General features: G+C 50.5%; 1 protein-coding gene across 1 annotated transcript; it reads left to right on the top strand.

Moving 5' to 3' along the window:
- The first annotated feature begins 1,280 nt into the window (after window positions 1-1,280).
- Window positions 1,281-21,902, top strand: rflna (refilin A). The gene is made up of 4 exons (XM_068006244.1): window positions 1,281-1,367; window positions 2,644-2,961; window positions 16,150-16,259; window positions 20,943-21,902. The coding sequence occupies exons 2-4, from the start codon at window positions 2,743-2,745 to the stop codon at window positions 21,274-21,276; spliced, it is 663 nt and encodes a 220-aa protein (XP_067862345.1). The 5' UTR covers window positions 1,281-1,367; window positions 2,644-2,742; the 3' UTR covers window positions 21,277-21,902.
- Window positions 21,903-26,068: the final 4,166 nt, after the last annotated feature.

A 26,068-nucleotide genomic window follows, 5' to 3' on the forward strand; every position in this document is an offset into this window, starting at 1 on the left:
AAAAAAGCATACGGGATCCTGGGCTTTATAAATAGAGGCATAGAGTACAAAGCAAGGAGGTTATGATGAACCTTTATAAAACACAGGTTCGACCACAACTGGAGTATTGTGTCCAATTCTGGGCACCGCACTTTAGGAAAGATGTGAAGGCCTTAGAGAGGGTGCAGAAGAGATTTACTAGAATGGATCCAGGGATGAGGGACTTCAGTTACGTGGATAGACTGGAGAAGCTGGGATTGTTCTCAGAACAGAGAAGGTTAAGAGGAGATTTGATCGAGGTATTCAAAATCATGACCGGTTTAGATAAAGTAAATAAAGAGAAACTGTTCCCATTTGCAGAAGGGTCGAGATCCAGAGGACATAGATTTAATGTGATTGGCTAAAGAACCAAAGGCGACATGAGTGGTTAGGATCTGGAATGCACTGCCCGAGGGGGTGGTGGAGGCAGATTCAATCGTGGCCTTCAAAAGGGAACTGGATTAGTACTTGAAGGGAAAAAATTTGCAGGGCTACGGGGAAAGGGTGAGGGAGTGGGACTAGCTGGATTGCTCTTCTAAAGAGCCTGATGGGCCGAATGGCCTCATTCTGTGCTGTAACGATTCTATGATTCTAACCTGTCCTCATAATTTAACCCTTTAAGCTGTGGTGTCATTCTGATGAACGTATGATGTAGATTCAGGATTTGTCCTTTCACCAACCCCCCTCTCTCAACAAGTGTTAGTTTATAATAGAATCAATGCTATGTCACCACCACAGAACATCCCATCATAAACACTGCTCTCAGCAGCCCCAGGGTTTAATAGGACAGGGTGCTGACAGGCTCCCTGTGTGCAGTTTACCCTCTGGGCCGTGTTGTTCTTGTACTAAAATGCTGCACCTTTCAACCCATCAAAAAAAGAGAAAATAATCTGGGCGTTTGTGGTCGTTTTCTGGGCTGGGTGTCTCGCTGTTCAAATCAGGCTCAGTTTTCTGTCTGCCTAACGCAGGGCACCACATGTCAGAGTGCGCACACAAATAAACAGCCTGAAAGCAAATAAGAGCGAAACAGCAGGGAATGTTAAATAAAAGAGCTTTACACCAGAACACACAATGAGAGAAAGGTGATTTACTATGTTCATTCGTAATGGGTCCGTGAGCTTTGTACTTTTAGCATTAGCAGCGATGGTGAAATGGTTAATAAGCTACGGCAGTGCTGGAGAGAGTCCATGGCCCTGGTTGGTTGGCCATATGCCAGCTAGAGGGTAGCTTTTCTTTAATAGCTATCGTATGCCTGGGCAGAACCAGTCCCGCACGGGAGCTCTGATAGGCAGTTCACGTTTGAAAGCTCGGAGAAGGACACCAGCACTCTGAGGGTCCCATCGCTCCCAGTGAGTGTGTCCCTGTGTGTGTGTGTGTGTGTGAGTGTGTCCCTGTGTGTGTGTGTCTCTGTGAGTGTGTGTGAGTGTGAGTGTCCCTGTGTGTGTGTGTGTGTGTGTGAGTGAGTGTGTGTCCCTGTGAGTGTGTGTCTCTGTGAGTGTGAGTGTGTGTGTGTGTGTGTCTCTGAGTGTGTGTGCCTGTGAGTGTGTGTCCCTGTGTGTGTGTGTGTGTCTCTGTGAGTGTGTCCCTGTGTGTGTGTGTGTGTGTCTGTGAGTGTGTGTGTGTGAGTGAGTGTGTCCCTGTGAGTGTGTGTCTCTGTGAGTGTGAGTGTGTCCCTGTGAGTGTGTGTGTGTGTGTGAGTGTGTCCCTGTGAGTGTGTGTCTCTGTGAGTGTGAGTGTGTCCCTGTGAGTGTGTGTGTGTGTGAGTGAGTGTGTCCCTGTGTGTGTGTGTGTCTCTGTGAGTGAGTGTGTCTGTGTGTGTGTCTCTGTGAGTGTGTGTGTGTCTGTGAGTGTGTCTGTGTGTGTGTGTGTGTGTCTCTGTGAGTGTGTGTGTGTGTTTGTGAGTGTGTCTGTGAGTGTGTGTGTCTCTGTGAGTGTGTGTCTGTGAGTGTGTGTGTTTGTGAGTGTGTGTCTGTGTGTGTGTGTGTCTCTGTGAGTGTGTCTGTGTGTCTCTGTGTGTGTCTCCGTGTGTGTGTCTCCGTGTGTGTGTCTGTGTGTGTGTGTCCCTGTGAGTGTGTGTGTGTCTCTCTGAGAGTGAGTGTGTGTGTGTGTCTGTGTGTGTGATTGTGTCTCTGTGTGTGATTGTGTCTCTGTGTGTGTGAGTGTGTGTGTCTCAGTCTCAGTCTCTTTCTCAGTGAGTGTGTGTGTCTGTGTGTGTGTCTGTGTGTGTGTGTCCCTGTGAGTGTGTGTGTGTGTGTGTGTGTGTGTCTGTGTGTGATTGTGTGTGTGTGTGTGAGTGTGTGTGTCTCAGTCTCTTTCTCAGTGAGTGTGTGTGTCTCTGTGTGTGTGTGTTTGTGTCTGTGTGTCTCAGTCTCTCTCTCTCAGTGAGTGTGTATCCTTCAGTCTCACAGTCTCTGTCTGTCTTTCTATCTCTTTGTCACTGTCACTCCCTTAGTCTCTCTCTCTCTCTCTCTCTCAGTTCCTCTTTGTCTTTCTTTATCTCTCTCTGTTTTTCTGCCTCTTTCTTTATCTCTCACATAGTCTCTGTCTGTCTGTCTGTCTGTCTCTCCCTCGACCTGCAGTGATGGTTTGATTCCAGTCCTTTCTTGTTCTGCTCTCTCCTTATAGATTCCCTTCACTGACTGGACCACTGGGATATTCTGGGTCTCTGGCACATGTTTAATCAGTGAGGTCCATCAGACTGCAGGATCCGTTAAACACCCAGCGATGGTGGGTCACCTCAACTTACAGGAGATGGACGAGAACTTTGAGATGAAACGTAAGAACCGGGAGGGATTTTTGGACAGTCCCGACTCCGGACTCCCTCCTAGCCCCAGCCCACCTTTCTTTGCACTTTCTCCAAGGATTCCTGAAAGCAAAGGAGGTCCCAAGACCCCCCGAGATAGCCCAGCATCAGCAGCAAGAAGGAGCGGAGAGGGCAAACTGGTAAGAGCAACGTTTAACTGCAAGGAGAAGTTTGTAATCCCTGTTGGAGCAGGACTGGTGGTGGGTCTACTCGAGGGTCCTGCTCCAACCCTTCACTTTGAAGAGTGCTGAAATATCAGAACCAAATGGAGAAAGAATGTAGTTGGAAAGGAATGGGGTGGGGGGCAAGTGATGGGAGGAGGGTCGGGGGCAAGGGACGGGGGCCAGGAGCAGGGGCAAGGGACTGGGGCAAGGAACAGGGGCAAGGGACTGGGGCAAGGAACAGGGGCAAGGACCAGGGGCAAGGGACTGGGGCAAGGACCAGGGGCAAGGGACTGGGGCAAGGGACTAGGGCAAGGAACAGGGGCAAGGAACAGGGGCCAGGAGCAGGGGCAAGGGACTGGGGCAAGGAACAGGGGCAAGGGACTGGGGCAAGGAACAGGGGCCAGGGACTGGGGCAAGGAACTAGGGCAAGGAACAGGGGCCAGGGACTGGGGCAAGGAACAGGGGCAAGGGACTGGGGCAAGGGACTAGGGCAAGGAACTGGGGCAAGGGACTGGGGCAAGGGACTGGGGCAAGGAACAGGGGCAAGGACCAGGGGCAAGGAACAGGGGCCAGGGACTGGGGCAAGGAACTGGGGCAAGGAACTAGGGCAAGGAACAAGGGCCAGGGACTGGGGCAAGGAACTGGGGCAAGGAACAGGGGCCAGGGACTGGGGCAAGGGACTGGGGCAAGGAACAGGGGCAAGGAACTGGGGCAAGGAACAGGGGCCAGAGACTGGGGCAAGGAACAGGGGCAAGGAACTGGGGCAAGGAACAGGGGCCAGGAGCAGGGGCAAGGGACTGGGGCAAGGAACAGGGGCCAGAGACTGGGGCAAGGAACAGGGGCAAGGAACTGGGGCAAGGAACAGGGGCCAGAGACTGGGGCAAGGAACAGGGGCAAGGAACTGGGGCAAGGAACAGGGGCCAGAGACTGGGGCAAGGGACTGGGGCAAGGGACTGGGGCTAGGGACTGGGGCAAGGAACAGGGGCCAGGGACTGGGGCAAGGGACTGGGGCAAGGGACTGGGGCTAGGGACTGGGGCAAGGAACAGGGGCCAGGGACTGGGGCAAGGGACTGGGGCAAGGAACTGGGGCAAGGAACAGGGGCCAGGGACTGGGGCAAGGAACTGGGGCAAGGAACAGGGGCCAGGGACTGGGGCAAGGAACAGGGGCAAGGAACAGGGGCAAGGAACTGGGGCAAGGAACAGGGGCCAGAGACTGGGGCAAGGAACAGGGGCCAGGGACTGGGGCAAGGGACTGGGGCAAGGGACTGGGGCCAGGGACTGGGGCAAGGAACAGGGGCCAGGGACTGGGGCAAGGGACTGGGGCAAGGGACTGGGACAAGGGACTGGGGCAAGGGACTGGGGCAAGGGACTGGGGCCAGGGACTGGGGCAAGGAACAGGGGCAAGGGACTGGGCAAGGGACTGGGGCCAGGGACTGGGACAAGGGACTGGGACAAGGGACTGGGGCAAGGAACAGGGGCAAGGGACTGGGGCCAGGGACTGGGGCCAGGGACTGGGGCAAGGAACAGGGGCAAGGGACAGAAATGCTTCCCAATATTGGGCTCTTTGGGGTTTGTTAAATGTTGGAGTATTTGGTGTTTAACAAATGCTAAACCTTAATAATCCACTGGTTAGGTTTCAGCTGGAGTATTGTGTTTTTTTCTGGACTCCACGCCTTGGAGAGGGTGCAGAAGAGATTTACTGGAATGGTTCCAGGGATGAGGGACTTCAGTTATGTGGAGAGACTGGAGAAGCTGGGGTTGTTCTCCTTAGAGCAGAGAAGGTTAAGGGGAGATTTCATAGGTGTTCAAAATTATCAGGGGTTTTGATGGAGTGGATAGAGAGAAACAGTTTCCACTGGCAGGAGGGTCGGTGACCAGAGGACACAGACTTAAAATAATTAGCAAAAAATCCAAGGCGGAGATGGGGAGAATTTTTTTTACTCAGCGAGTTGTTCTGATCTGGAATGCGCTGCCTGAAAGGGTGGTGGAAGCAGATTCAATAATAACTTTCAAAAGGGAGTTGGATAAATACTTGAAAAGTAAAAATTTGCAGAGTTATGGGGAAAGAGCAGGGGAGTGGGACGAAATGGATAACTATTTCAAAGAGCCAGCACAGATACGATGGGCCGAATGTACTGTTTCCAAGATATAACATTCAATGATTCTATGTTGGTGTGTTTCTAGTTTAACAGAAATTACACCCCCCACGATTTACGCATCCCTGATTTACCCCCTCCCCCGAATTAACCCCGATTTACCCCCTCCCCCGAATTAACCCCTATTTACCCCCTCCCCCAAATTAACCCCGATTTACACCCTCCCCCGAATTAACCACGATTTACACCCTCCCCCGAATTAACCCCGATTTACACCCTCCCCCGAATTAACCCCGATTTACCCCCTCCCCCGAATTAACCCCGATTTACCCCCTCCCCCGAATTAACCCCGATTTACACCCTCCCCCAAATTAACCCCGATTTACACCCTCCCCCGAATTAACCCCAATTTACCCCCTCCCCCGAATTAACCCCGATTTACACCCTCCCCCGAATTAACCCCGATTTACCCCCCCGAATTAACCCCAATTTACCCCCTCCCCCGAATTAACCCCGACTTACCCCCTCCCCCGAATTAACACCGATTTACCCCCTCCCTATAATTAACCCCGATTTACCCCCTCCCCCGAATTAACCCCGATTTACACCCTCCCCCGAATTAACCCCGATTTACACCCTCCCCCGAATTAACCCCGATTTACAACCTCCTCCGAATTAACCCCGATTTACCCCCTCCCCCGAATTAACCCCGATTTAACCCCTCCCCCGAATTAACCCCGATTTAACCCCTCCCCTGAATTAACCCCGATTTAACCCCTCCCCCGAATTAACCCCGATTTACACCCTCCCCCGAATTAACCCCGATTTACACCCTCCCCCGAATTAACCCCGATTTACCCCCTCCCCTGAATTAACCCTGATTTACACCCTCCCCTGAATTAACCCCGATTTACACCCTCCCCCGAATTAACCCTGATTTACCCCCTCCCCCAATTAACCCCGATTTACCCCCTCCCCCGAATTAACCCCGATTTACACCCTCCCCCGAATTAACCCCGATTTACACCCTCCCCCGAATTAACCCCGATTTACACCCTCCCCCGAATTAACCCCGATTTACACCCTCCCCGAATTAACCCCGATTTACACCATCCCCCAATTAACCCCGATTTACCCCCTCCCCTGAATTAACCCCGATTTACCCCCTCCCCTGAATTAACCCCGATTTACACCCTCCCCCGAATTAACCCCGATTTACCCCCTCCCCTGAATTAACCCCGATTTACACCCTCCCCCGAATTAACCCCAATTTACACCCTCCCCCGAATTAACCCCGATTTACCCCCTCCCCTGAATTAACCCTGATTTACCCCCTCCCCTGAATTAACCCCGATTTACCCCCTCCCCTGAATTAACCCTGATTTACCCCCTCCCCTGAATTAACCCTGATTTACCCCCTCCCCTGAATTAACCCCGATTTACCCCCTCCCCTGAATTAACCCTGATTTACCCCCTCCCCTGAATTAACCCTGATTTACCCCCTCCCCTGAATTAACCCTGATTTACCCCCTCCCCTGAATTAACCCCGATTTACCCCCTCCCCTGAATTAACCCCGATTTACCCCCTCCCCTGAATTAACCCCGATTTACACCCTCCCCCGAATTAACCCCGATTTACCCCCTCCCCTGAATTAACCCCGATTTACACCCTCCCCCGAATTAACCCCAATTTACACCCTCCCCCGAATTAACCCCGATTTACCCCCTCCCCTGAATTAACCCTGATTTACCCCCTCCCCTGAATTAACCCCGATTTACCCCCTCCCCTGAATTAACCCCGATTTACCCCCTCCCCTGAATTAACCCTGATTTACCCCCTCCCCCGAATTAACCCCGATTTACCCCCTCCCCTGAATTAACCCCGATTTACACCCGACAGATTTTAGATTTCATCAGGCGGGTGTAAAATTGGCATGAAACTGATTCTTGATTCTCTCACCAGGCGGTTCGGTCAGACTCACCATGAAAGGTGCAGGTTATGTTTTCCTTTAGATTAAAACACACGCAGTGAAGTCCTGCTATAAACAAGTGCTGTCCGTCATTGTGTTATTTGCAAGAAAAAACATGCAAAAATAAACAGTTAAAAAACAGGCACCCAGATCAGGAGTCTTTCCTTGTTCCATAGAAGAAGCAGCTGATCCCGGTCCTGATCCCAGCTCTGATCCCGGTCCTGATCCCGGTCCTGATCCCGATCCTGATCCCAGCTCTGATCCCACCTCTGATCCCGATCCTGATCCCACCTCTGATCCCACCTCTGATCCCGAACCTGATCCCGGCTCTGATCCCGGTCCTGATCCCGGTCCTGACCCCAGCTCTGATCCCACCTCTGATCCCACCTCTGATCCCAGTCCTGATCCCGATCCTGATCCCGGTCCTGATCCCGGTCCTGATCCCGGGTGGTATAGGGAGCTCACATCCCGTTTTTCATGGTCCAGGACGAAGCTGAGCTGTTGCTTGGACCTAAATGAAGTTTATTTGGGCGGCTGATGGGGACTCGAGGTTTTATATCAACACACGGAGACCCAGAAACAGTGAGAGTGACAGAAGCACCCAGCTTCCCGTGCAAGGTCCAACCAGACAGTGATGGTCCCGTCAGTTTCCTGTCAGTCTCAGCTATCGGAATAAATCCGTTCGATGAGTGGCCCCGTGTGTTTGGGGATCTGAACACATTCAGGAGCGGGCGGTTCAAAGGCAATTTGCCAAAAGTCTATCTAACTTTTTAAACAAGGAAATTTCTTTAAAAAGAGGAATATTAAAGGGTGTGGTGAATCAGCAGGAGAGTGGGATTAGACTGGGTGGGATATTAAAGGGTACGGGGAGTGAGGGGAGAGTGGGATTAGACTGGGTGGGATATTAAAGGGTACGGGGAGTGAGGGGAGAGTGGGATTAGACTGGGTGGGATATTAAAGGGTACGGGGAGTGAGGGGAGAGTGGGATTAGACTGGGTGGGATATTAAAGGGTACGGGGAGCGAAGGGGAGAGTGAGATTAGACTGGGTGGGATATTAAAGGGTACGGGGAGTGAGGGGAGAGTGGGATTAGACTGGGTGGGATATTAAAGGGTACGGGGAGTGAGGGGGAGAGTGGGATTAGACTGGGTGGGATATTAAAGGGTACGGGGAGCGAGGGGGAGAGTGGGATTAGACTGGGTGGGATATTAAAGGATACGGGGAGTGAGGGGAGAGTGGGATTAGACTGGGTGGGATATTAAAGGATACGGGGAGTGAGGGGAGAGTGGGATTAGACTGGGTGGGATATTAAAGGGGACGGGGAGTGAGGGGGGAGAGTGGGATTAGACTGGGTGGGATATTAAAGGATACGGGGAGTGAGGGGAGAGTGGGATTAGACTGGGTGGGATATTAAAGGATACGGGGAGTGAGGGGAGAGTGGGATTAGACTGGGTGGGATATTAAAGGGGACGGGGAGTGAGGGGGGAGAGTGGGATTAGACTGGGTGGGATATTAAAGGGGACGGGGAGTGAGGGGAGAGTGCGATTAGACTGGGTGGGATATTAAAGGGTACGGGGAGCGAGGGGGAGAGTGGGATTAGACTGGGTGGGATATTAAAGGGTACGGGGAGTGAGGGGAGAGTGGGATTAGACTGGGTGGGATATTAAAGGATACGGGGAGTGAGGGGGAGAGTGGGATTTGACTGGGTGGGATATTAAAGGGTACGGGGAGTGAGGGGGAGAGTGGGATTAGACTGGGTGGGATATTAAAGGGTACGGGGAGTGAGGGGGAGAGTGGGATTAGACTGGGTGGGATATTAAAGGGTACGGGGAGTGAGGGGAGAGTGGGATTAGACTGGGTGGGATATTAAAGGGGACGGGGAGTGAGGGGGAGAGTGGGATTAGACTGGGTGGGATATTAAAGGGTACGGGGAGTGAGGGGGAGAGTGGGATTAGACTGGGTGGGATATTAAAGGGTACGGGGAGCGAGGGGGAGAGTGGGATTAGACTGGGTGGGATATTAAAGGGTACGGGGAGCGAGGGGGAGAGTGGGATTAGACTGGGTGGGATATTAAAGGGTACGGGGAGTGAGGGGAGAGTGGGATTAGACTGGGTGGGATATTAAAGGGTACGGGGAGTGAGGGGGAGAGTGGGATTAGACTGGGTGGGATATTAAAGGGTACGGGGAGTGAGCGGGAGAGTGGGATTAGACTGGGTGGGATATTAAAGGGTACGGGGAGCGAGGGGGAGAGTGGGATTAGACTGGGTGGGATATTAAAGGGTACGGGGAGCGAGGGGGAGAGTGGGATTAGACTGGGTGGGATATTAAAGGGTACGGGGAGCGAGGGGGAGAGTGGGATTAGACTGGGTGGGATATTAAAGGGTACGGGGAGTGAGGGGAGAGTGGGATTAGACTGGGTGGGATATTAAAGGGTACGGGGAGTGAGGGGGAGAGTGGGATTAGACTGGTTGGGATATTAAAGGGTACGGGGAGCGAGGGGGAGAGTGGGATTAGACTGGGTGGGATATTAAAGGGTACGGGGAGTGAGGGGAGAGTGGGATTAGACTGGGTGGGATATTAAAGGGTACGGGGAGTGAGGGGGAGAGTGGGATTATTTTAATTGGTTGATGGGCAGAATGGCCTTTTTCTGAGCCAGAATATTCCATGATTTTATATTGGGAGTTCACCTTCTGCCCTTTTGTTAAAACAGTAAAGGGGTTGAACTCTCTGACAATGCTGTCGGTGTCTGCACGAGCTCAGAGTGTGGGATGATTTCTGTGGGCAGTGGATTGGCTCCTCGTTCTCGGTGAATGTTACAGTCAGGGCTGATGATTGATTGTGTGTTGATGGTAAAGTTTGATTGCAGTGTGATGACGGTTGGATATTATGGGAATGGGGACAATCTATATTTAGTGCAATAAAGTAGCAAATACTCGAAATAAACAACAGGTTCATCAGTGGCTGGAAAGGGAACCGGTTAATATTTGCCGTCTGGCTTGTGCAGCAAATTTCCGAGCGAGCTGATTTCTGCTGTCAGTCTCCACTCTCAGTGTCTGATGTGGGCTCAGTGGGAATGTGACCTCACTGCATCTCTGGTGAATTTTCATCACTTTCTCCAAACCTATAAAACCAACACCTGGGATTTAAAATTATCTTCAGAATGTTTTTCAAAACATGACTGGATGATTACTGAGAGCTAGTTCTTCTGACCATCTTGTTTAGATATTAGAGTTGGAGTAAGCAAAGGTTATTTAATGAAATATTAATAATATAAAGAACTCTATAAAGAGCAGTAAAGTGACCTTGTCAGCACTGCCTCTTTGTGTTTAAACACTGTCTGTTGTCACTGACATTCAGACAGAGAAAAAGTGACCAAGTTTGTTATAAATTAACCATGTTACTACAAACTAGATAAACAAACCAGTACAGAGTGACCACAAACTAGTGCCAGAGGCAAAAGGTTGAAACACAGGATTGTACTTGTCATTTGTGCCGAGATATCGCCACACGATGAGATGGTCCAATCTCTACGGGACGGATACAAAACACCAGAGAGAATGTAAAACCCCAAATCATTAAACTCAGTCTTCAGTAATAATTTCACCATTCTGAGGGGAATTGGGCCCTCAAACTGTTCTCATTATTTAAGTAGTTTTCCCATGTTTTAAATACGATCATTCCTCGCTTGGCAAATCCTCCCATTCGATGCTTGATGTTTAATTCCGTGTTCTTAGTATTGAGCAGAGGTACAGGACTTGCCGACAGGTTTCTATGGGAACCGTTATACAGCAAGGTTTAGCAAAGGGCACTCAGTCTGATTCTCCTTTACCAAAGGTCATTGAAAGTGGGGATGGACAGAATCTGATGGAATTAGAGAGAGTGGCAGTTTGTAGGTGGAGTATCTTTAACTCCTGACACATTGAAAGTTATGTGTGCCTGAGGCCAGATTTAAGCAGAGAAGTTCATTATTGCACCTTGTACACAACCCTCTAATCATTCCGACCGAGAAAATCCATTCTTACAATAACACTGCGGTGTCCAGTACCTCCCTGTAATAACTGGGAGCTGTTTCTGTTACTTGTACCAGCAGCGCACAGAATAATGTCCATCGCAGCCTGATCGTCGAAAACCTGTGATTTATGGGAATACTCCAACTGTGACAGTGAGCACAAGAGGGAACTTGTGCCACATAATCGGCGGCTGCCTTTCCCACATTGCAACAGTGACTACACTGCGAAAATACTTCATTGGCTGGAAAGCCCTTTGGGACGTCCTGAGGTGGTGAAAGGGGCTGTGTGAATACAAGTCTATCTTTCTTTTCATAATTCACCCGAGGAGAGATTTTGTTCGACACATTCTGCTGGTCACTTGAAGATCTTTTAAACTTATTTACTCAGAATTCAAGTTATTTAAACAGTATTACATGTCACATGTGTGTGTGTGTGTGTGTGTGAGAGTGTGAATGAGTAAGTGAGTGTGTGTGCAAGTGAGTGAGTGTGTGTGAGTGTGAGTGAGTGAGAGTGTGTGAGTGAGTGTGAGTGTGTGTGAGTGTGAATGTGTGAGTGAGTGTGAGTGTGAGTGAGTGAGTGTATGTGAGTGAGTGTGAGTGTGTGAGTGAGAGTGTGAGTGTGTATGTGAGTGAGTGTGAGTGTGAGTGAGTGTGAGTGTGTATGTGAGTGAGTGTGTATGTGAGTGAGTGTGAGTGTGTGTGAGTGTGAGTGTGTGTGAGTGTGAGTGAGTATGTGAGTGAGTGTGTATGTGAGTGAGTGTGTGTGTGAGTGAGTGTGAGTGTGTGTGAGTGTGAGTCTGAGTGTGAGTGTGTGAAGAGAGAGACTTGCCCCAGTGCTGTCTGGTAACAGACCCGAGTGATTAATCAGAGTGCCCCCTGACTGGGATCGTGGGGGAATCTGCTCATTAAATTGTGGCTTTAAAACCACTCCCTCACTTGGGATGAAATGCAGCCTCACCGAGCTCACCGTCACTCAACAAACTCTTGGTTCTGATTCTGGATCCCGCAGGGCCGAAAGAAATCCACAGGTCTGATCCTCGAGATAATTTACATTTTGTACAAAAACTGCAACAGATTCGGTCAAAATTAATAAAAAAAACAGGACAAGGAAGTGAGTTTTATTTAAAGCAAAACTTCCTTTAGTCGATTTCCAACCCTTCCCTGATTTCTGCCCCCCTCCGTCCCCTCTCCCCCACCGTCCCCTCTCCCCCTCCGTCCCCTCTCCCCCACCGTCCCCTCTCCCCCTCCGTCCCCTCTCCCCCTCCGTCCCCTCTCCCCCACCATCCCCTCTCCCCCTCCGTCCCCTCTCCCACTCCGTCCCCTCTCCCCCTCCGTCCCCTCTCCCCACCATCCCCTCTCCCACTCCGTCCCCTCTCCCCCACCGTCCCCTCTCCCACTCCGTCCCCTCTCCCCCTCCGTCCCCTCTCCCCCACCATCCCCTCTCCCCCTCCGTCCCCTCTCCCCCACCATCCCCTCTCCCACTCCGTCCCCTCTCCCCCTCCGTCCCCTCTCCCCCACCGTCCCCTCTCCCCCTCCGTCCCCTCTCCCCCACCATCCCCTCTCCCACTCCGTCCCCTCTCCCACTCCGTCCCCTCTCTCCCCCACCATCCCCTCTCCCCATTCTGTCTCACACTCTACCCTCCTAATTTGAGAAAATAAGCAGTATACATATTGGCACAGCACGTAAACATATACATCGGGCAGTGTACACAAGCATATCTATTACAGATGGACAAGCTTCCTATCGAATATCAGACTATGAGCACACAGGTTCACTCACTCCCCCGCAGAGATTCGAACACTGAACACAGATCTCAGCACCGACTCCCAGGATAGACAGGTCTGAATATTCTGACCAGTCACCGTGGGGTCATCACCACATGATTTAATCGGTGATATTCTGGGTCGATCAGTCATGTGGTGTCGATATGATTTGATCAACGACATGGAGCACAGAACGATCCATCTGAAGCAAAGCCCGGGAGCGACACTCGTCCCACCAGGCTCAACGATTGGGATTAATACAGAGCGGGGGGAGGGGAGGACTGGAACTGACACCACTCCCCCCCACACCCCCCCCGCCCCCACTCCCCCCCACTCCCCCCCACACCCCCCCCGCCCCCACTCCCCCCCACTCCCCCCCACACCCCCCCCGCCCCCACTCCCCCCCACTCCCCCCCACTCCCCCCCGCCCCCACTCCCCCCACACCCCCCCGCCCCCACTCCCCCCCACTCCCCCCCACACCCCCCCCGCCCCCACTCCCCCCCACACCCCCCCCGCCCCCACTCCCCCCCACACTCCCCCCACTCCCCCCCGCCCCCACTCCCCCCCACACCCCCCCACACCCCCCCCACTACCCCCCAACTCCCCCCCACACCCCCCCCACTCCCCCCCAACTCCCCCCACTCCCCCCCAACTCCCCCCCGCCCCCACTCCCCCCCACTCCCCCCCACTCCACCCCCACTCCCCCCCACTCCCCCACAACTCCCCCCGCCCCACTCCCCCACCCACCCCCCCACCCCCCCACTCGCCCCCACGCCCCCCACCCCCCCACCCCCCCACCCCCCCGCTCCCCCTCCGCTCCCCCCACCCCCCCGCCCCCAGACTGTGCCAGCACTCTCTCTACTCACTGGAGACAGTGGCATTAGAAAGAAAGACACACATTAATATAACGTTTATTGAACCACCTGTCAACACCTCAGGATGTCCCAAAGCGTTTCACAGCCAATGAAATACCATTGAAGTGTAGTCACTGTTGAAATGCAGGAAACGTGGCAGCCAATCTGTGCACAGCAAGATCCCACAAACAGCAATGAAATAAAAGATTTTATAATTACATTAGGAAAAAGAGGGTGGTCAGGAGCAGTGTTGGCCCCTTAAAAACTGAAAGTGGGGATATTGTCATTGACAATGGGGAAATGGCGGACGTGTTGAACAATTACTTTGCGTCAGTATTTACAGTAGAAAAAGAGGATAGCATGCCGGAAATCCCAAGAAAACTAATATTGAATCGGGGACAGGGACTCGATAAAATTAACATAAGTAAAGCAACAGTAATGAAGAAAATAATAGCACTAAAGAGTGACAAATCCCCAGGACCAGATGGTTTCCATCCCAGGGTTTGAAAGGAAGTAGGTGAGCACATTGCAGATGCCCTAACTATAATCTTTCAAAGTTCCCTAGATTCAGGAACTGTCCCTCTAGATTGGAAAATTTCACGTCACTCCGCTTTTTAAGAAAGGAGAGAGAGGGAAACCAGGGAATTATAGACCAGTCAGCCTAACATCTGTTGTGGGGAAAATGCTGGAGTCTATAATTAAGGATAGGGTGACTGAACACCTTGAGAATTTTCAGTTAATCAGAGAGAGTGCCAGCATGGATTTGTGAAAGGTAGGTCGTGCCTGACAAACCTGATTGAATTTTTTGAAGAGGTGACTAAAATAGTGGACAGGGGAATGTCAATGGATGTTATTTATATGGACTTCCAGAAGGCATTTGATAAGGTCCCACATAAGAGACTGTTAGCTAAGATAGAAGCCCATGGAATCGAGGGAAAAGTACGGACTTGGTTAGGAAGTTGGCTGAGCGAAAGGCGACAGAGAGTAGGGATAATGGGTAGGTACTCACATTGGCAGGATGTGACCAGTGGAGTCCCGCAGGGATCTGTCTTGGGACCTCAATTATTTACAATATTTATTAACGACTGAGATGAAGGAATAGAAAGTCTCATATCTAAGTTTGCCGATGACACAAAGATTGGTGGCATTGTAAGCAGTGTCGATGAAAACATAAAATTACAAAGGGATATTGATAGATTAGGTGAATGGGCAAAACTGTGGCAAATGGAATTCAATGTAGACAAATGTGAGGTCATCCACTTTGGATCAAAAAAGGATAGAACAGGGTACTTTCTAAATGGTAAAAGTTAAAAACAGTGGATGTCCAAAGGGACTTAGGGGTTCAGGTACATAGATCATTGAAGTGTCATGAACAGGTGCAGAAAATAATCAATAAGGCTAATGGAATGCTGGCCTTTATATCCAGAGGACTAGAGTACAAGGGGCAGAAGTTATGCTCCAGCTATACAAAACCCTGGTTAGACCGCACCTGGAGTACTGTGAGCAGTTCTGGGCACCGCACCTTCGGAAGGACATATTGGCCTTGGAGGGAGTGCAGCGTAGGTTTACTAGAATGATACCCGGACTTCAAGGGTTGAGTTACGAGGAGAGATTACACAAATTGGGGTTGTATTCTCTAGAGTTTCGAAGGTTAAGGGGTGATCTGATCGAAGTTTATAAGATATTAAGGGGAACAGATAGGGTGGATAGAGAGAAACTATTTCCGCTGGTTGGGGATTCTAGGAGTAGGGGGCACAGTCTAAAAATTAGAGCCAGACCTTTCAGGAGCGAGATTAGAAAACATTTCTACACACAAAGGGTGGTAGAAGTTTGGAATTCTCTTCTGCAAACGGCAATTGATACTAGCTCAATTGCTAAATTTAAATCTGAGATAGATAGCTTTTTGGCAACCAAAGGTATTAAGGGATATGGGCCAAAGGCAGGTATATGGAGTTAGATCACAGATCAGCCATGATCTTATCAAATGGCGGAGCAGGCACGAGGGGCTGAATGGCCTACTCCTGTTCCTATGTTCCTATAATTTTTTTTAGATGTTGGTTGAGGGATAAATATTGTCCAGGACACCGAGGATAACTCCCTGCTCTTCTTTGAAATTTACATCCACCTGAGAGGTCAGATTGGGCCACGGTATAACACGGCACCTCCGACACTGCAGCACTCCCTCGGCACTGCACGGGGAGTGTCGGCCTGGATTATGGGCTCCAATCTCTGGAGTGGGACTTGAACCCATGACCTTCTGACTCAGAGGTGAGAGTGCGATCACTGAGTCACGGCTGAACCTTAAAGGGACACACACATGTCTCTGTCCGCCCTTTCTCCTCCATTTTGTATTTCCATTTGGATTTTAGAACAGTGCCCAGCATTACAAATATTCAGACTCTCTGGAAGACCGAGCCCTGCTCTGAGGAAGATGTTCAATGTGAATATGCTGTGGTTTGATTCCGCTGCAGATACCGTACATTGTCCTGAGCTCCCCACTGTTGGATACAAAACCCAGAATGCATCCAGTGTTCTTTGGTGAAAGCATTAAGGTGAACTCTGAATCAGCACAAGAAATACGGTAAGAACTGATGGAGTTGAACGTTTGGTGACACATTGTTTATCTGTCCAACATCCAGGGAAAGTTGACAGTGCCTGAACTTCCAGTGAGGAGCCACATGAAGGGAATGGAGTCAGAGGGTCAGTGAACAGAGGAGACCCACACTCCCATCCAGTGATGCCCCACTGAGAGGGTGGGATTGGGGAATGTCTCTATCGATATTAAAGCCAAGGATTGGGGTGGGGCCGGTATGGGTCACACATGGCTTCAAATCATGAAAGCTTGTGTGTGTCGGCTGTAAGGTTTATACGGAGTGAGTTTGTCAGTCTGAGCCGAGTCCCCTAATTTATCACTAACTTGTGATCACACTCTCGATGAAAGTGTTAGACTCTCCGATGCTGATCGTCTGGGATACAGAGCCTGTCCTTACACAGGAACTCTGGGATTGACTGCTTTTAATATTGAGACCTTCATGTTGGAACCTCCCACATTATGGAAGCTGATTTATTAAATTTATTAACTTTAGTTCATATATTCCATTTGATATTTATTGCACGAGGGTGATCAGGAAACCTGTTGGATGTTAGAGGGTACGGGGAGTGAGGGGAGAGTGGGATTAGACTGGGTGGGATATTAAAGGGTACGGGGAGTGAGCGGGAGAGTGGGATTAGACTGGGTGGGATATTAAAGGGTACGGGGAGTGAGGGGGGAGAGTGGGATTAGACTGGGTGGGATATTAAAGGGTACGGGGAGTGAGGGGGTGAGTGGGATTAGACTGGGTGGGATATTAAAGGGTACGGGGAGTGAGGGGGAGAGTGGGATTAGACTGGGTGGGATATTAAAGGGTACGGGGAGTGAGGGGAGAGTGGGATTAGACTGGGTGGGATATTAAAGGGGACGGGGAGTGAGGGGGAGAGTGGGATTAGACTGGGTGGGATATTAAAGGGTACGGGGAGTGAGGGGGAGAGTGGGATTAGACTGGGTGGGATATTAAAGGGTACGGGGATTGATGGGGAGAGTGGGATTAGACTGGGTGGGATATTAAAGGGTACGGGGAGTGAGGGGGAGAGTGGGATTAGACTGGGTGGGATATTAAAGGGTGCGGGGAGTGAGGGGGGAGAGTGGGATTAGACTGGGTGGGATATTAAAGGGTACGGGGAGCGAAGGGGAGAGTGGGATTAGACTGGGTGGGATATTAAAGGGTACGGGGAGTGAGGGGAGAGTGGGATTAGACTGGGTGGGATATTAAAGGGTACGGGGAGTGAGGGGGAGAGTGGGATTAGACTGGGTGGGATATTAAAGGGGACGGGGAGTGAGGGGGAGAGTGGGATTTGACTGGGTGGGATATTAAAGGGGACGGGGAGTGAGGGGGAGAGTGGGATTAGACTGGGTGGGATATTAAAGGGTACGGGGAAGCGAGGGGGAGAGTGGGATTAGACTGGGTGGGATATTAAAGGGTACGGGGAGTGAGGGGGAGAGTGGGATTGGACTGGGTGGAGATTAAAGGGTACGGGGAGTGAGGGGGAGAGTGGGATTAGACTGGGTGGGATATTAAAGGGTACGGGGAGTGAGGGGGAGAGTGGGATTAGACTGGGTGGGATATTAAAGGGTACGGGGAGTGAGGGGGAGAGTGGGATTAGACTGGGTGGGATATTAAAGGGTATGGGGAGTGAGGGGAGAGTGGATTAGACTGGGTGGGATATTAAAGGGTACGGGGAGTGAGGGGGAGAGTGGGATTAGACTGGGTGGGATATTAAAGGGTACGGGGAGCGAGGGGGAGAGTGGGATTAGACTGGGTGGGATATTAAAGGGTACGGGGAGCGAGGGGGGAGAGTGGGATTAGACTGGGTGGGATATTAAAGGGTACGGGGAGTGAGGGGGAGAGTGGGATTAGACTGGGTGGGATATTAAAGGGGACGGGGAGTGAGGGGGAGAGTGGGATTTGACTGGGTGGGATATTAAAGGGTACGGGGAGTGAGGGGGAGAGTGGGATTAGACTGGGTGGGATATTAAAGGGTACGGGGGAGTGAGGGGAGAGTGGGATTAGACTGGGTGGGATATTAAAGGGTACGGGGAGTGAGGGGAGAGTGGGATTAGACTGGGTTGCTCCTGGAGAGAGCTGCTGGTCTGAACGGCCTCTTTCTGTGCTGGAATATTGTTTGAAATATCAGACGGTTTAACAGGCAGTAATTTAAATGTTTGTCTTGTTTGTTTAAATTGTTCTGCCAGAGTGATTTGTTGTTGGATCGTTGGGTAACTGTGGATCAGGACGGCTGGGAACTGATTTTATTAAATTTCTGTTTCATAGGAACATAATCTTATGGTTTGTGAGTCTCACTGTCAGGAATTCAGGATTTAGATTCAGTTTTTATTTCTAACTCGGGATTCGCTGCTCTCAGGGCCGGGAACCAGCGCCGTCTGTTCACAGGTTAAAGAACGAACATTTTAAAATGAGAAACTTCAGCAGCTTCTGCTGTGACGGACCAAACATGACACGGAGCTTGACCCCTGAACCAGACACGACCCCTGAACCAAACATGACCTTTGAACCAGACACATCCCCTGAACCAAACATGACCCCGGAACCAAACATGACCTATGAACCAGACACGACCCCTGCACCAGACACGAGCCCTGAATCTGACACAACCCCTGCACCTGGCACGACCCCTGCACCTGGCACGACCCCTGCACCTGGCACGACCCCTGAACCTGACACAACTCCTGCAACTGACACGTATTCTAATCTCACAGTGACGTTTCCCACTGCACAATTCCATGTTTGTTGCTGTCTCTGTGAAATCTGGAAAGTGCACTAATGTATCACACTCAGTGACGGACTGTGCACTAATGTGTCACACTCAGTGACAGACTGTGCACTAATGTATCACACTCAGTGACAGACTGTGCACTAATGTATCACACTCAGTGACAGACTGTGCACTAATGTATCACACTCAGTGACGGACTGTGCACTAATGTGTCACACTCAGTGACAGACTGTGCACTGATGTATCACACTCAGTGACGGACTGTGCACTAATGTATCACACTCAGTGACGGACTGTGCACTAATGTATCACACTCAGTGACAGACTGTGCACTAATGTATCACACTCAGTGACAGACTGTGCACTAATGTATCACACTCAGTGACGGACTGTGCACTAATGTATCACACTCAGTGAGAAACTGTGCACTAATGTATCACACTCAGTGAGAAACTGTGCACTAATGTATCACACTCAGTGACGGACTGTGCACTAATGTATCACACTCAGTGACAGACTGTGCACTGATGTATCACACTCAGTGACGGACTGTGCACTAATGTATCACACTCAGTGACGGACTGTGCACTAATGTATCACACTCAGTGACGGACTGTGCACTAATGTGTCACACTCAGTGACAGACTGTGCACTGATGTATCACACTCAGTGACAGACTGTGCACTAATGTATCACACTCAGTGACGGACTGTGCACTAATGTATCACACTCAGTGACAGACTGTGCACTAATGTATCACACTCAGTGACAGACTGTGCACTAATGTATCACACTCAGTGACAGACTGTGCACTAATGTATCACACTCAGTGAGAAACTGTGCACTAATGTATCACACTCAGTGAGAAACTGTGCACTAATGTATCACACTCAGTGACAGACTGTGCACTGATGTATCACACTCAGTGACAAACTGTGCACTAATGTATCACACTCAGTGACAAACTGTGCACTAATGTATCACACTCAGTGACAGACTGTGCACTAATGTATCACACTCAGTGACGGACTGTGCACTAATGTATCACACTCAGTGACAGACTGTGCACTAATGTATCACACTCAGTGACAGACTGTGCACTAATGTATCACACTCAGTGACGGACTGTGAACTAATGTATCACACTCAGTGAGAAACTGTGCACTAATGTATCACACTCAGTGAGAAACTGTGCACTAATGTATCACACTCAGTGACGGACTGTGCACTAATGTATCACACTCAGTGACAGACTGTGCACTGATGTATCACACTCAGTGACAAACTGTGCACTAATGTATCACACTCAGTGACAAACTGTGCACTAATGTATCACACTCAGTGACAGACTGTGCACTAATGTATCACACTCAGCCTTTCAGATGAAATGTTAAACCAAGGCCCCGACTGCCCTCTCGGGTGGATGTAAAATATCCCACGGCCACAGTTCAAAGAACAGGAGCGTTTACCCCATGTCCTGGTCAATATTTATCACTAAACTTCACCAAAACAGATCATCTGGTCATTTATCTTTTTGCTGTTTGTGGGATCTTGCTGTGCGCAAATTAGTTGATGAGTTTCCCTAAATAACAAGTGACTACACTTTGGTTGTGAAGCACTTTGGGACGTCCGGGGGATGTGGAAGGTGTTGCTATAAATACAAGTTCTTTCTTTTTGATTAACAATCTGTTCAATTTAACGACACATTAATCAAACAATATTTGACAGTCAGGATGATTAATGTTATCTTTGCTCTGTATCTGATTTGTTCTACACCTCGCCTATTATATGTGATGCAAATGGCCGTATTTAGAAAGTCCACAGCCCTGAGGATTCACATATCTGGGGCTTGGTTTCACACCGAATAGTTTACTTAGAGAATCATGTCTTTCACTGGATGGAGTCACATTAACTGCTGATTGTATGTTTCCAGGTGCAACTCTGCTGTTAAGTATGACTCAGATAAGCACTATCGAGACCTTATCTACTACCTGCCCATCCCAACCATCACCTCTTACAGCGAGACAATTATAGCAGCTCCCGACTGCACATGGAGGAATTATAAATCACAGCTTCAATTTGAGCCGCGGCAGAAACCGCTCAGGTTCGAGAGCACAGTCATCATCTTCCCTAAACACGCAAAGAACGTTTACAGAACAACCCTGAACTACAGCGCTGGGATGGCCAAGCAATGGTTCACCTCAAGTGTCCAGCTGCAGAGCACACAGGCAGTGAATCCTTGCATCATCTACACTGAGAGCCTGTGATCACCAGGCGGGTCGGTACCCAGACCCTGTCATTAGGATGTTGCTGAGATTTCGGGGGTTTGACTTTGTTACTCCCTGCAGATTCTTCCTGATTTGTACCGTTCCTGTAACTGTTACTGAAATTCTGAAAAGTTATTTACGCTCCGGAAATCTTATCATTCAGAGCAACGGGGATCGAATGACAGATTAATAAAATTCATATTTCAACACTGAGAAACTGAGGCAATGAGAGAAAAATGAAACAAATGACTTCCCATCTCTTGCTGCAAATTGAATAATCACCAAAAATTACATTTATTAAAACAACAGAAAACAGTCTATTCATTGCAATTATCAAAACCGAAACAGGACCATTAGTTTAATAATAAATATTATATTTTAATGCCAACTAGTACAACACAATCATTGGTCAAAAAGGAGACTGTAGATTAACACAGAAAGTGGCCTTTTCTCGATTGTCAAAAAGCAGCTTCCAGTGAAACAGGTTAAATAGGGCTGAATATTCTCAGCTGTGAGACAGGCTTTGGGAATTCACAAAATGTTAATAACTTCCTCCAGGAAATGAAAATGTAAAAAGAAAAAGATTTTGGGACTTGATGTGACAACCAATTAAAAACTGAATTTGATCCTTCAGTTTTACAAATATTTTTGACATTCTTGTAACAATATAGATCAGTGTGAGGTGGTGCATTTTGGTCGGGAGAATAAGGAGGCCACACACTGCTGGGATAATAAGAGTCTGAATGGGGGAGAGCAGCAGAGGGATCGGGGGGTACAGATACACAAATCACTAAAAGGAGCGACACAGGTTAATAAGGTCACAAAAAAAAAACAAGCACTGGGGTTCATTTCAAGAGGGATAGAATTGAAAAGTTTGGAGAAGTTTTGTTAAACTTGTACAGAACCTTGGTTAGACCACACTCGGAGCATTGGGCACTGTTCTGGTCTCCATATTATAGAAAGGATATAGAGGCACTGGAGAGGGTCTGATTGGACGGTGGGTGGTATGTGATTGGACGGTGGGTGGTATGTGATTGGACGGTGGGTGGTATGTGATTGGACGGTGGGTGGTATGTGATTGGACGGTGGGTGGTATGTGATTGGATGTTGGGTGGTATGTGATTGGACGGTGGGTGTTATGTGATTGGACGGTGGGTGGTATGTGATTGGACGGTGGGTGGTATGTGATTGGACGGTGGGTGTTATGTGATTGGACGGTGGGTGGTATGTGATTGGACGGTGGGTGGTATGTGATTGGACGGTGGGCATTAATAAGTTGTCAGTGTCGACCATTTTCCCCTTTAATTTATTATTTGTTTGACTATCAGGAGCATGAGGTAAAAACACAAACAAACTGAGGGTTAATATTAAAGACGGGTTTCAATGGACGGCTGGAAGAACAGAAAGCATCGTGAATAAAGATTGCATCGCATTACAGCGAGTTTACAAGCACAGAAACTGGCCATTCGGCCCAACTGGTCTATCCCGGTGTTTATGCTCCACACGAGCCTCCTCCCTCCCTTCTTCATCTCACCCTATCACCATATCCTTCTATTCCTTTCTCCCTCATGTGTGGATCTTTACACACCATTGTGTGTCAGCCTTACCCACACTTCCTATTTATGAGCAAATGATTTTTCTTTTATGCAGTTCTAAATGATTGGTGTCGTGTCCCAATGAGGTGGAGTTTCTGGGAGTCCCGATTGATGTGGTTAAAGCTGAAGATCTGGGCCACTGATCCTGAAATAACCCGACCCAGAGATGGCCACTGGGTCTTGGTGTTACTCAGTGAGGCTGGACCTGTGTCCAAAGAACATCTGGACCAGTGTCCATGGGGCTCCTGGACCAGTGTCCAAAGAACATCTGGACCAGTGTCCATAGGGCTCCTGGACCTGTGTTCAAAGAACACCTGGACCTGTGTCCAAAGAACATCTGGACCGGTGTCCATAGGGCTCCTGGACCTGTGTCCAAAGAACACCTGGACCTGTGTCCAAAGAGCACCTGGACCTGTGTCCAAAGAACATCTGGACCGGTATCCATAGGGCTCCTGGACCTGTGTCCAAAGAACACCTGGACCTGCTACTGTAAAAGATAAAAAGTTCAACAACAGAGTGCAGAATCTTCCAGAAGCCATGTGCTGATATGATTTATCGCAGATGGAGATCAGTTGGTTTGAAGGACTGGAGATCGGAGCCAAACTGTCCAAAAAATCAATAACCAGCACAGGAGAAGCACCGGACACATTGTCTGGAACTCTGGGATTGGCTGTTTCTGGGCGGTCGGGAGAGTCGGGTTGATGGTGGGGGTCCGAGGAGCCCTGATATTGTCACAGAAAGTCAGCAAAGGGGGGAGAGGAGACGCTGCTAAAGTGGCAGAAACCCCCAGGGTCTGGGCAGGCAACCTGGGACATCGGGCGGGGGGGAGGGAAAGGTGATCGGGGGGGAGGGAGATTGGGGGAGGGGAGGGTGATTGGGGGGGTGGGAGGGAGATTGGGGGAGGGGAGGGTGATTGGGGGGGTGGGAGGGAGATTGGGGGAGGGGAGGGTGATTGGGGGGGTGGGAGGAGATTGGGGGAGGGGAGGGTGATTGGGGGGGTGGGAGGGAGATTGGGGGAGGGGAGATCGGGGAAGGGGAGGGAGATCAGGGTATGGGGAGGGTGATCGGGGGAGGGGAGATCAGGGGAGGGGAGGATCGGGGGAGGGGAGGGTGATCGGGGGAGGGGAGGGTGATTGGGGGATGGGAGGGTGATTGGGGGGGTGGAAGGAGGTCGGAGGGAGGGGGGGTCGGGGGAGGGAGGGTGATTGGGGGATGGGAGGGAGGTCGGAGGGAGGGGGGGTGATCGGGGGATGGGAGGGAGGTCGGGGGGAGGTCGGGTGATTGGGGGGGTGGGAGGGAAGGTCGGGGGAGGGGGGGCTGGTGATTGGGGGAGGGGCCAGAGGTGGTAGCGATCGGGAGGGTCTTTTAATCTGGGGGGGGGAGATCGGGCCTCCTGTGGGTTTCTCTGAGTGCCAATGTTGCCCTTGTGACCTGAGGCTGGGTTGGGGGTCAGTTGGGGGTCGAGCCCCGTTTCAGGCCGCGGGGAGAAGCCGCTTTGTTCTTACCCAATATGGCGGATGGCGCACTTCCTGTCTGCCATTTTGGGGCCTCAGTAGGCCGCGTCACGCCTGAAAAATGGACCCAATTTCTAAGCCATTGCCTGAAGCATTTTAACGTGGTTTGTAAATATGATTTGTTGTAAATTAGAAGCATCGTTAAACCTGAGGTTAATGAGAATGGAATGAACGTATTGGAGACGATTGTGAACAAAACATGTTGAACATCGAAACAGGTTTCAACAGTTGAAGAGACGGAGGTTGTGATTGTAAACAACGCAGCAATTAGTTTTACACCAAACACTTTGGCAAAGAAATATTTACTTGCTTTCAAATTAATATTTGCTGATGGGCAGAGTCTGCCCGTCATTGGTCAAACCTGTCTGATTATTTCAGGGTGAAGTGGATGAATTCTTTAAAGGGGCAGAAAGATGGAAATGTTGAAGAGTTTGGGACGAGGAGACTCCCTGGGAGAGGGGCCATTCTTGGCTTTAAAGATCTGTTGAATTCCCGTCAAGTTCGAATTCTTGTCTCATTTACAACTGTGCATTTGGCAATAAAATTACAGCAACAGGCCCTTTGTATCTGTCTGTATTTTCAAACTTAATATTAATTAAAACTCCTCATGTGTTCAACCAATGGAGAGGAACGTACAGGGAAAGTTTTCCACTTTATTAAAAAGCAAATGAAAAAGTAGCCTAAAAATTGGGCCCTTTTTTCAGGCGCTAGCGGTCTCCCGAGGCCCCAAAGTTGCGCGCACGATGGCGGAGTTTGCGTTAATGGCGGAATCGCAGGAGGCGACGGTCCTGAGCTTCCTGCAGGACACGGTCTCCATTTTGGGCCATCCCAGCGTCTCACTCGCGCTGACCCCGCCCTGACCCCGCCGTGCGCTGACCCCTCCCTGACCCCACCGTGCGCTGACCTCGCGCTGACCCCGCCCTGACCCCGCCGTGCGCTGACCTCGCGGCGCTGACCCCGCGCTGACCCCACCAGCGTTGGTCACATGGCGATCCTGTGCTCACGGGTCACTCTCGCTGTTTCCGTCCGTCTGGTTCACAGCGTCGGAGGCACTTTCACCTCAACAAGGAGACGGTCACCGAGCCCCCGCCCACTGCAGGCACAACCCGAGCCTCACATCAGGGCCTGGGCAGCACTGACCCCCACCCCCACCGCCACCCCCACCCAGCCCCCCACCCACCCCCCACTCCCACCCTCACTCTCCCCCCTCTCCCTCTCCCCCCCCTCCCTCTCCCTCTCCCCCTCCCCCCTCCCCTCTCCCTCTCCCCCTCCCTCCCCCTCCCCCCTCCCCCCTCCTCCCCTCCCTCCCCCTCCCTCCCCCTCCCCCTCGGGGTGAAGTGTTGTGGGGTGACAGTCTGTTTAACCCCCTCTCTCCTCTTACTCTATTGGACATTCCCGATTTACTTTGGCCAACAATGAATCTTTAATTGTGTTGTATTATTGGTTTCCAGTAAATGTTGTTGGCTCGCTGCCGGTATTCCCAGGACATTGCTCGGAAGTCGGATTTCTCCGCCCTGCGGGTCTATGATCCACATCCAGCTCACGTCCCTGCTGAGTCTCCAATAACAACATGGAAATCCTTCCCATTATTCCCATTGGCTCCGGACAATTTTGTCTGTAACCGTTTCGAATATCAGAATAAACCTGAGCTCCGTGATACAGGAGCAGAGTCCGAGTCCACGA

The sequence above is a fragment of the Heptranchias perlo genome, chromosome 25 (genome assembly GCF_035084215.1).
Source record: "Heptranchias perlo isolate sHepPer1 chromosome 25, sHepPer1.hap1, whole genome shotgun sequence".
In the NCBI taxonomy this organism is placed as follows: domain Eukaryota; kingdom Metazoa; phylum Chordata; class Chondrichthyes; order Hexanchiformes; family Hexanchidae; genus Heptranchias; species Heptranchias perlo.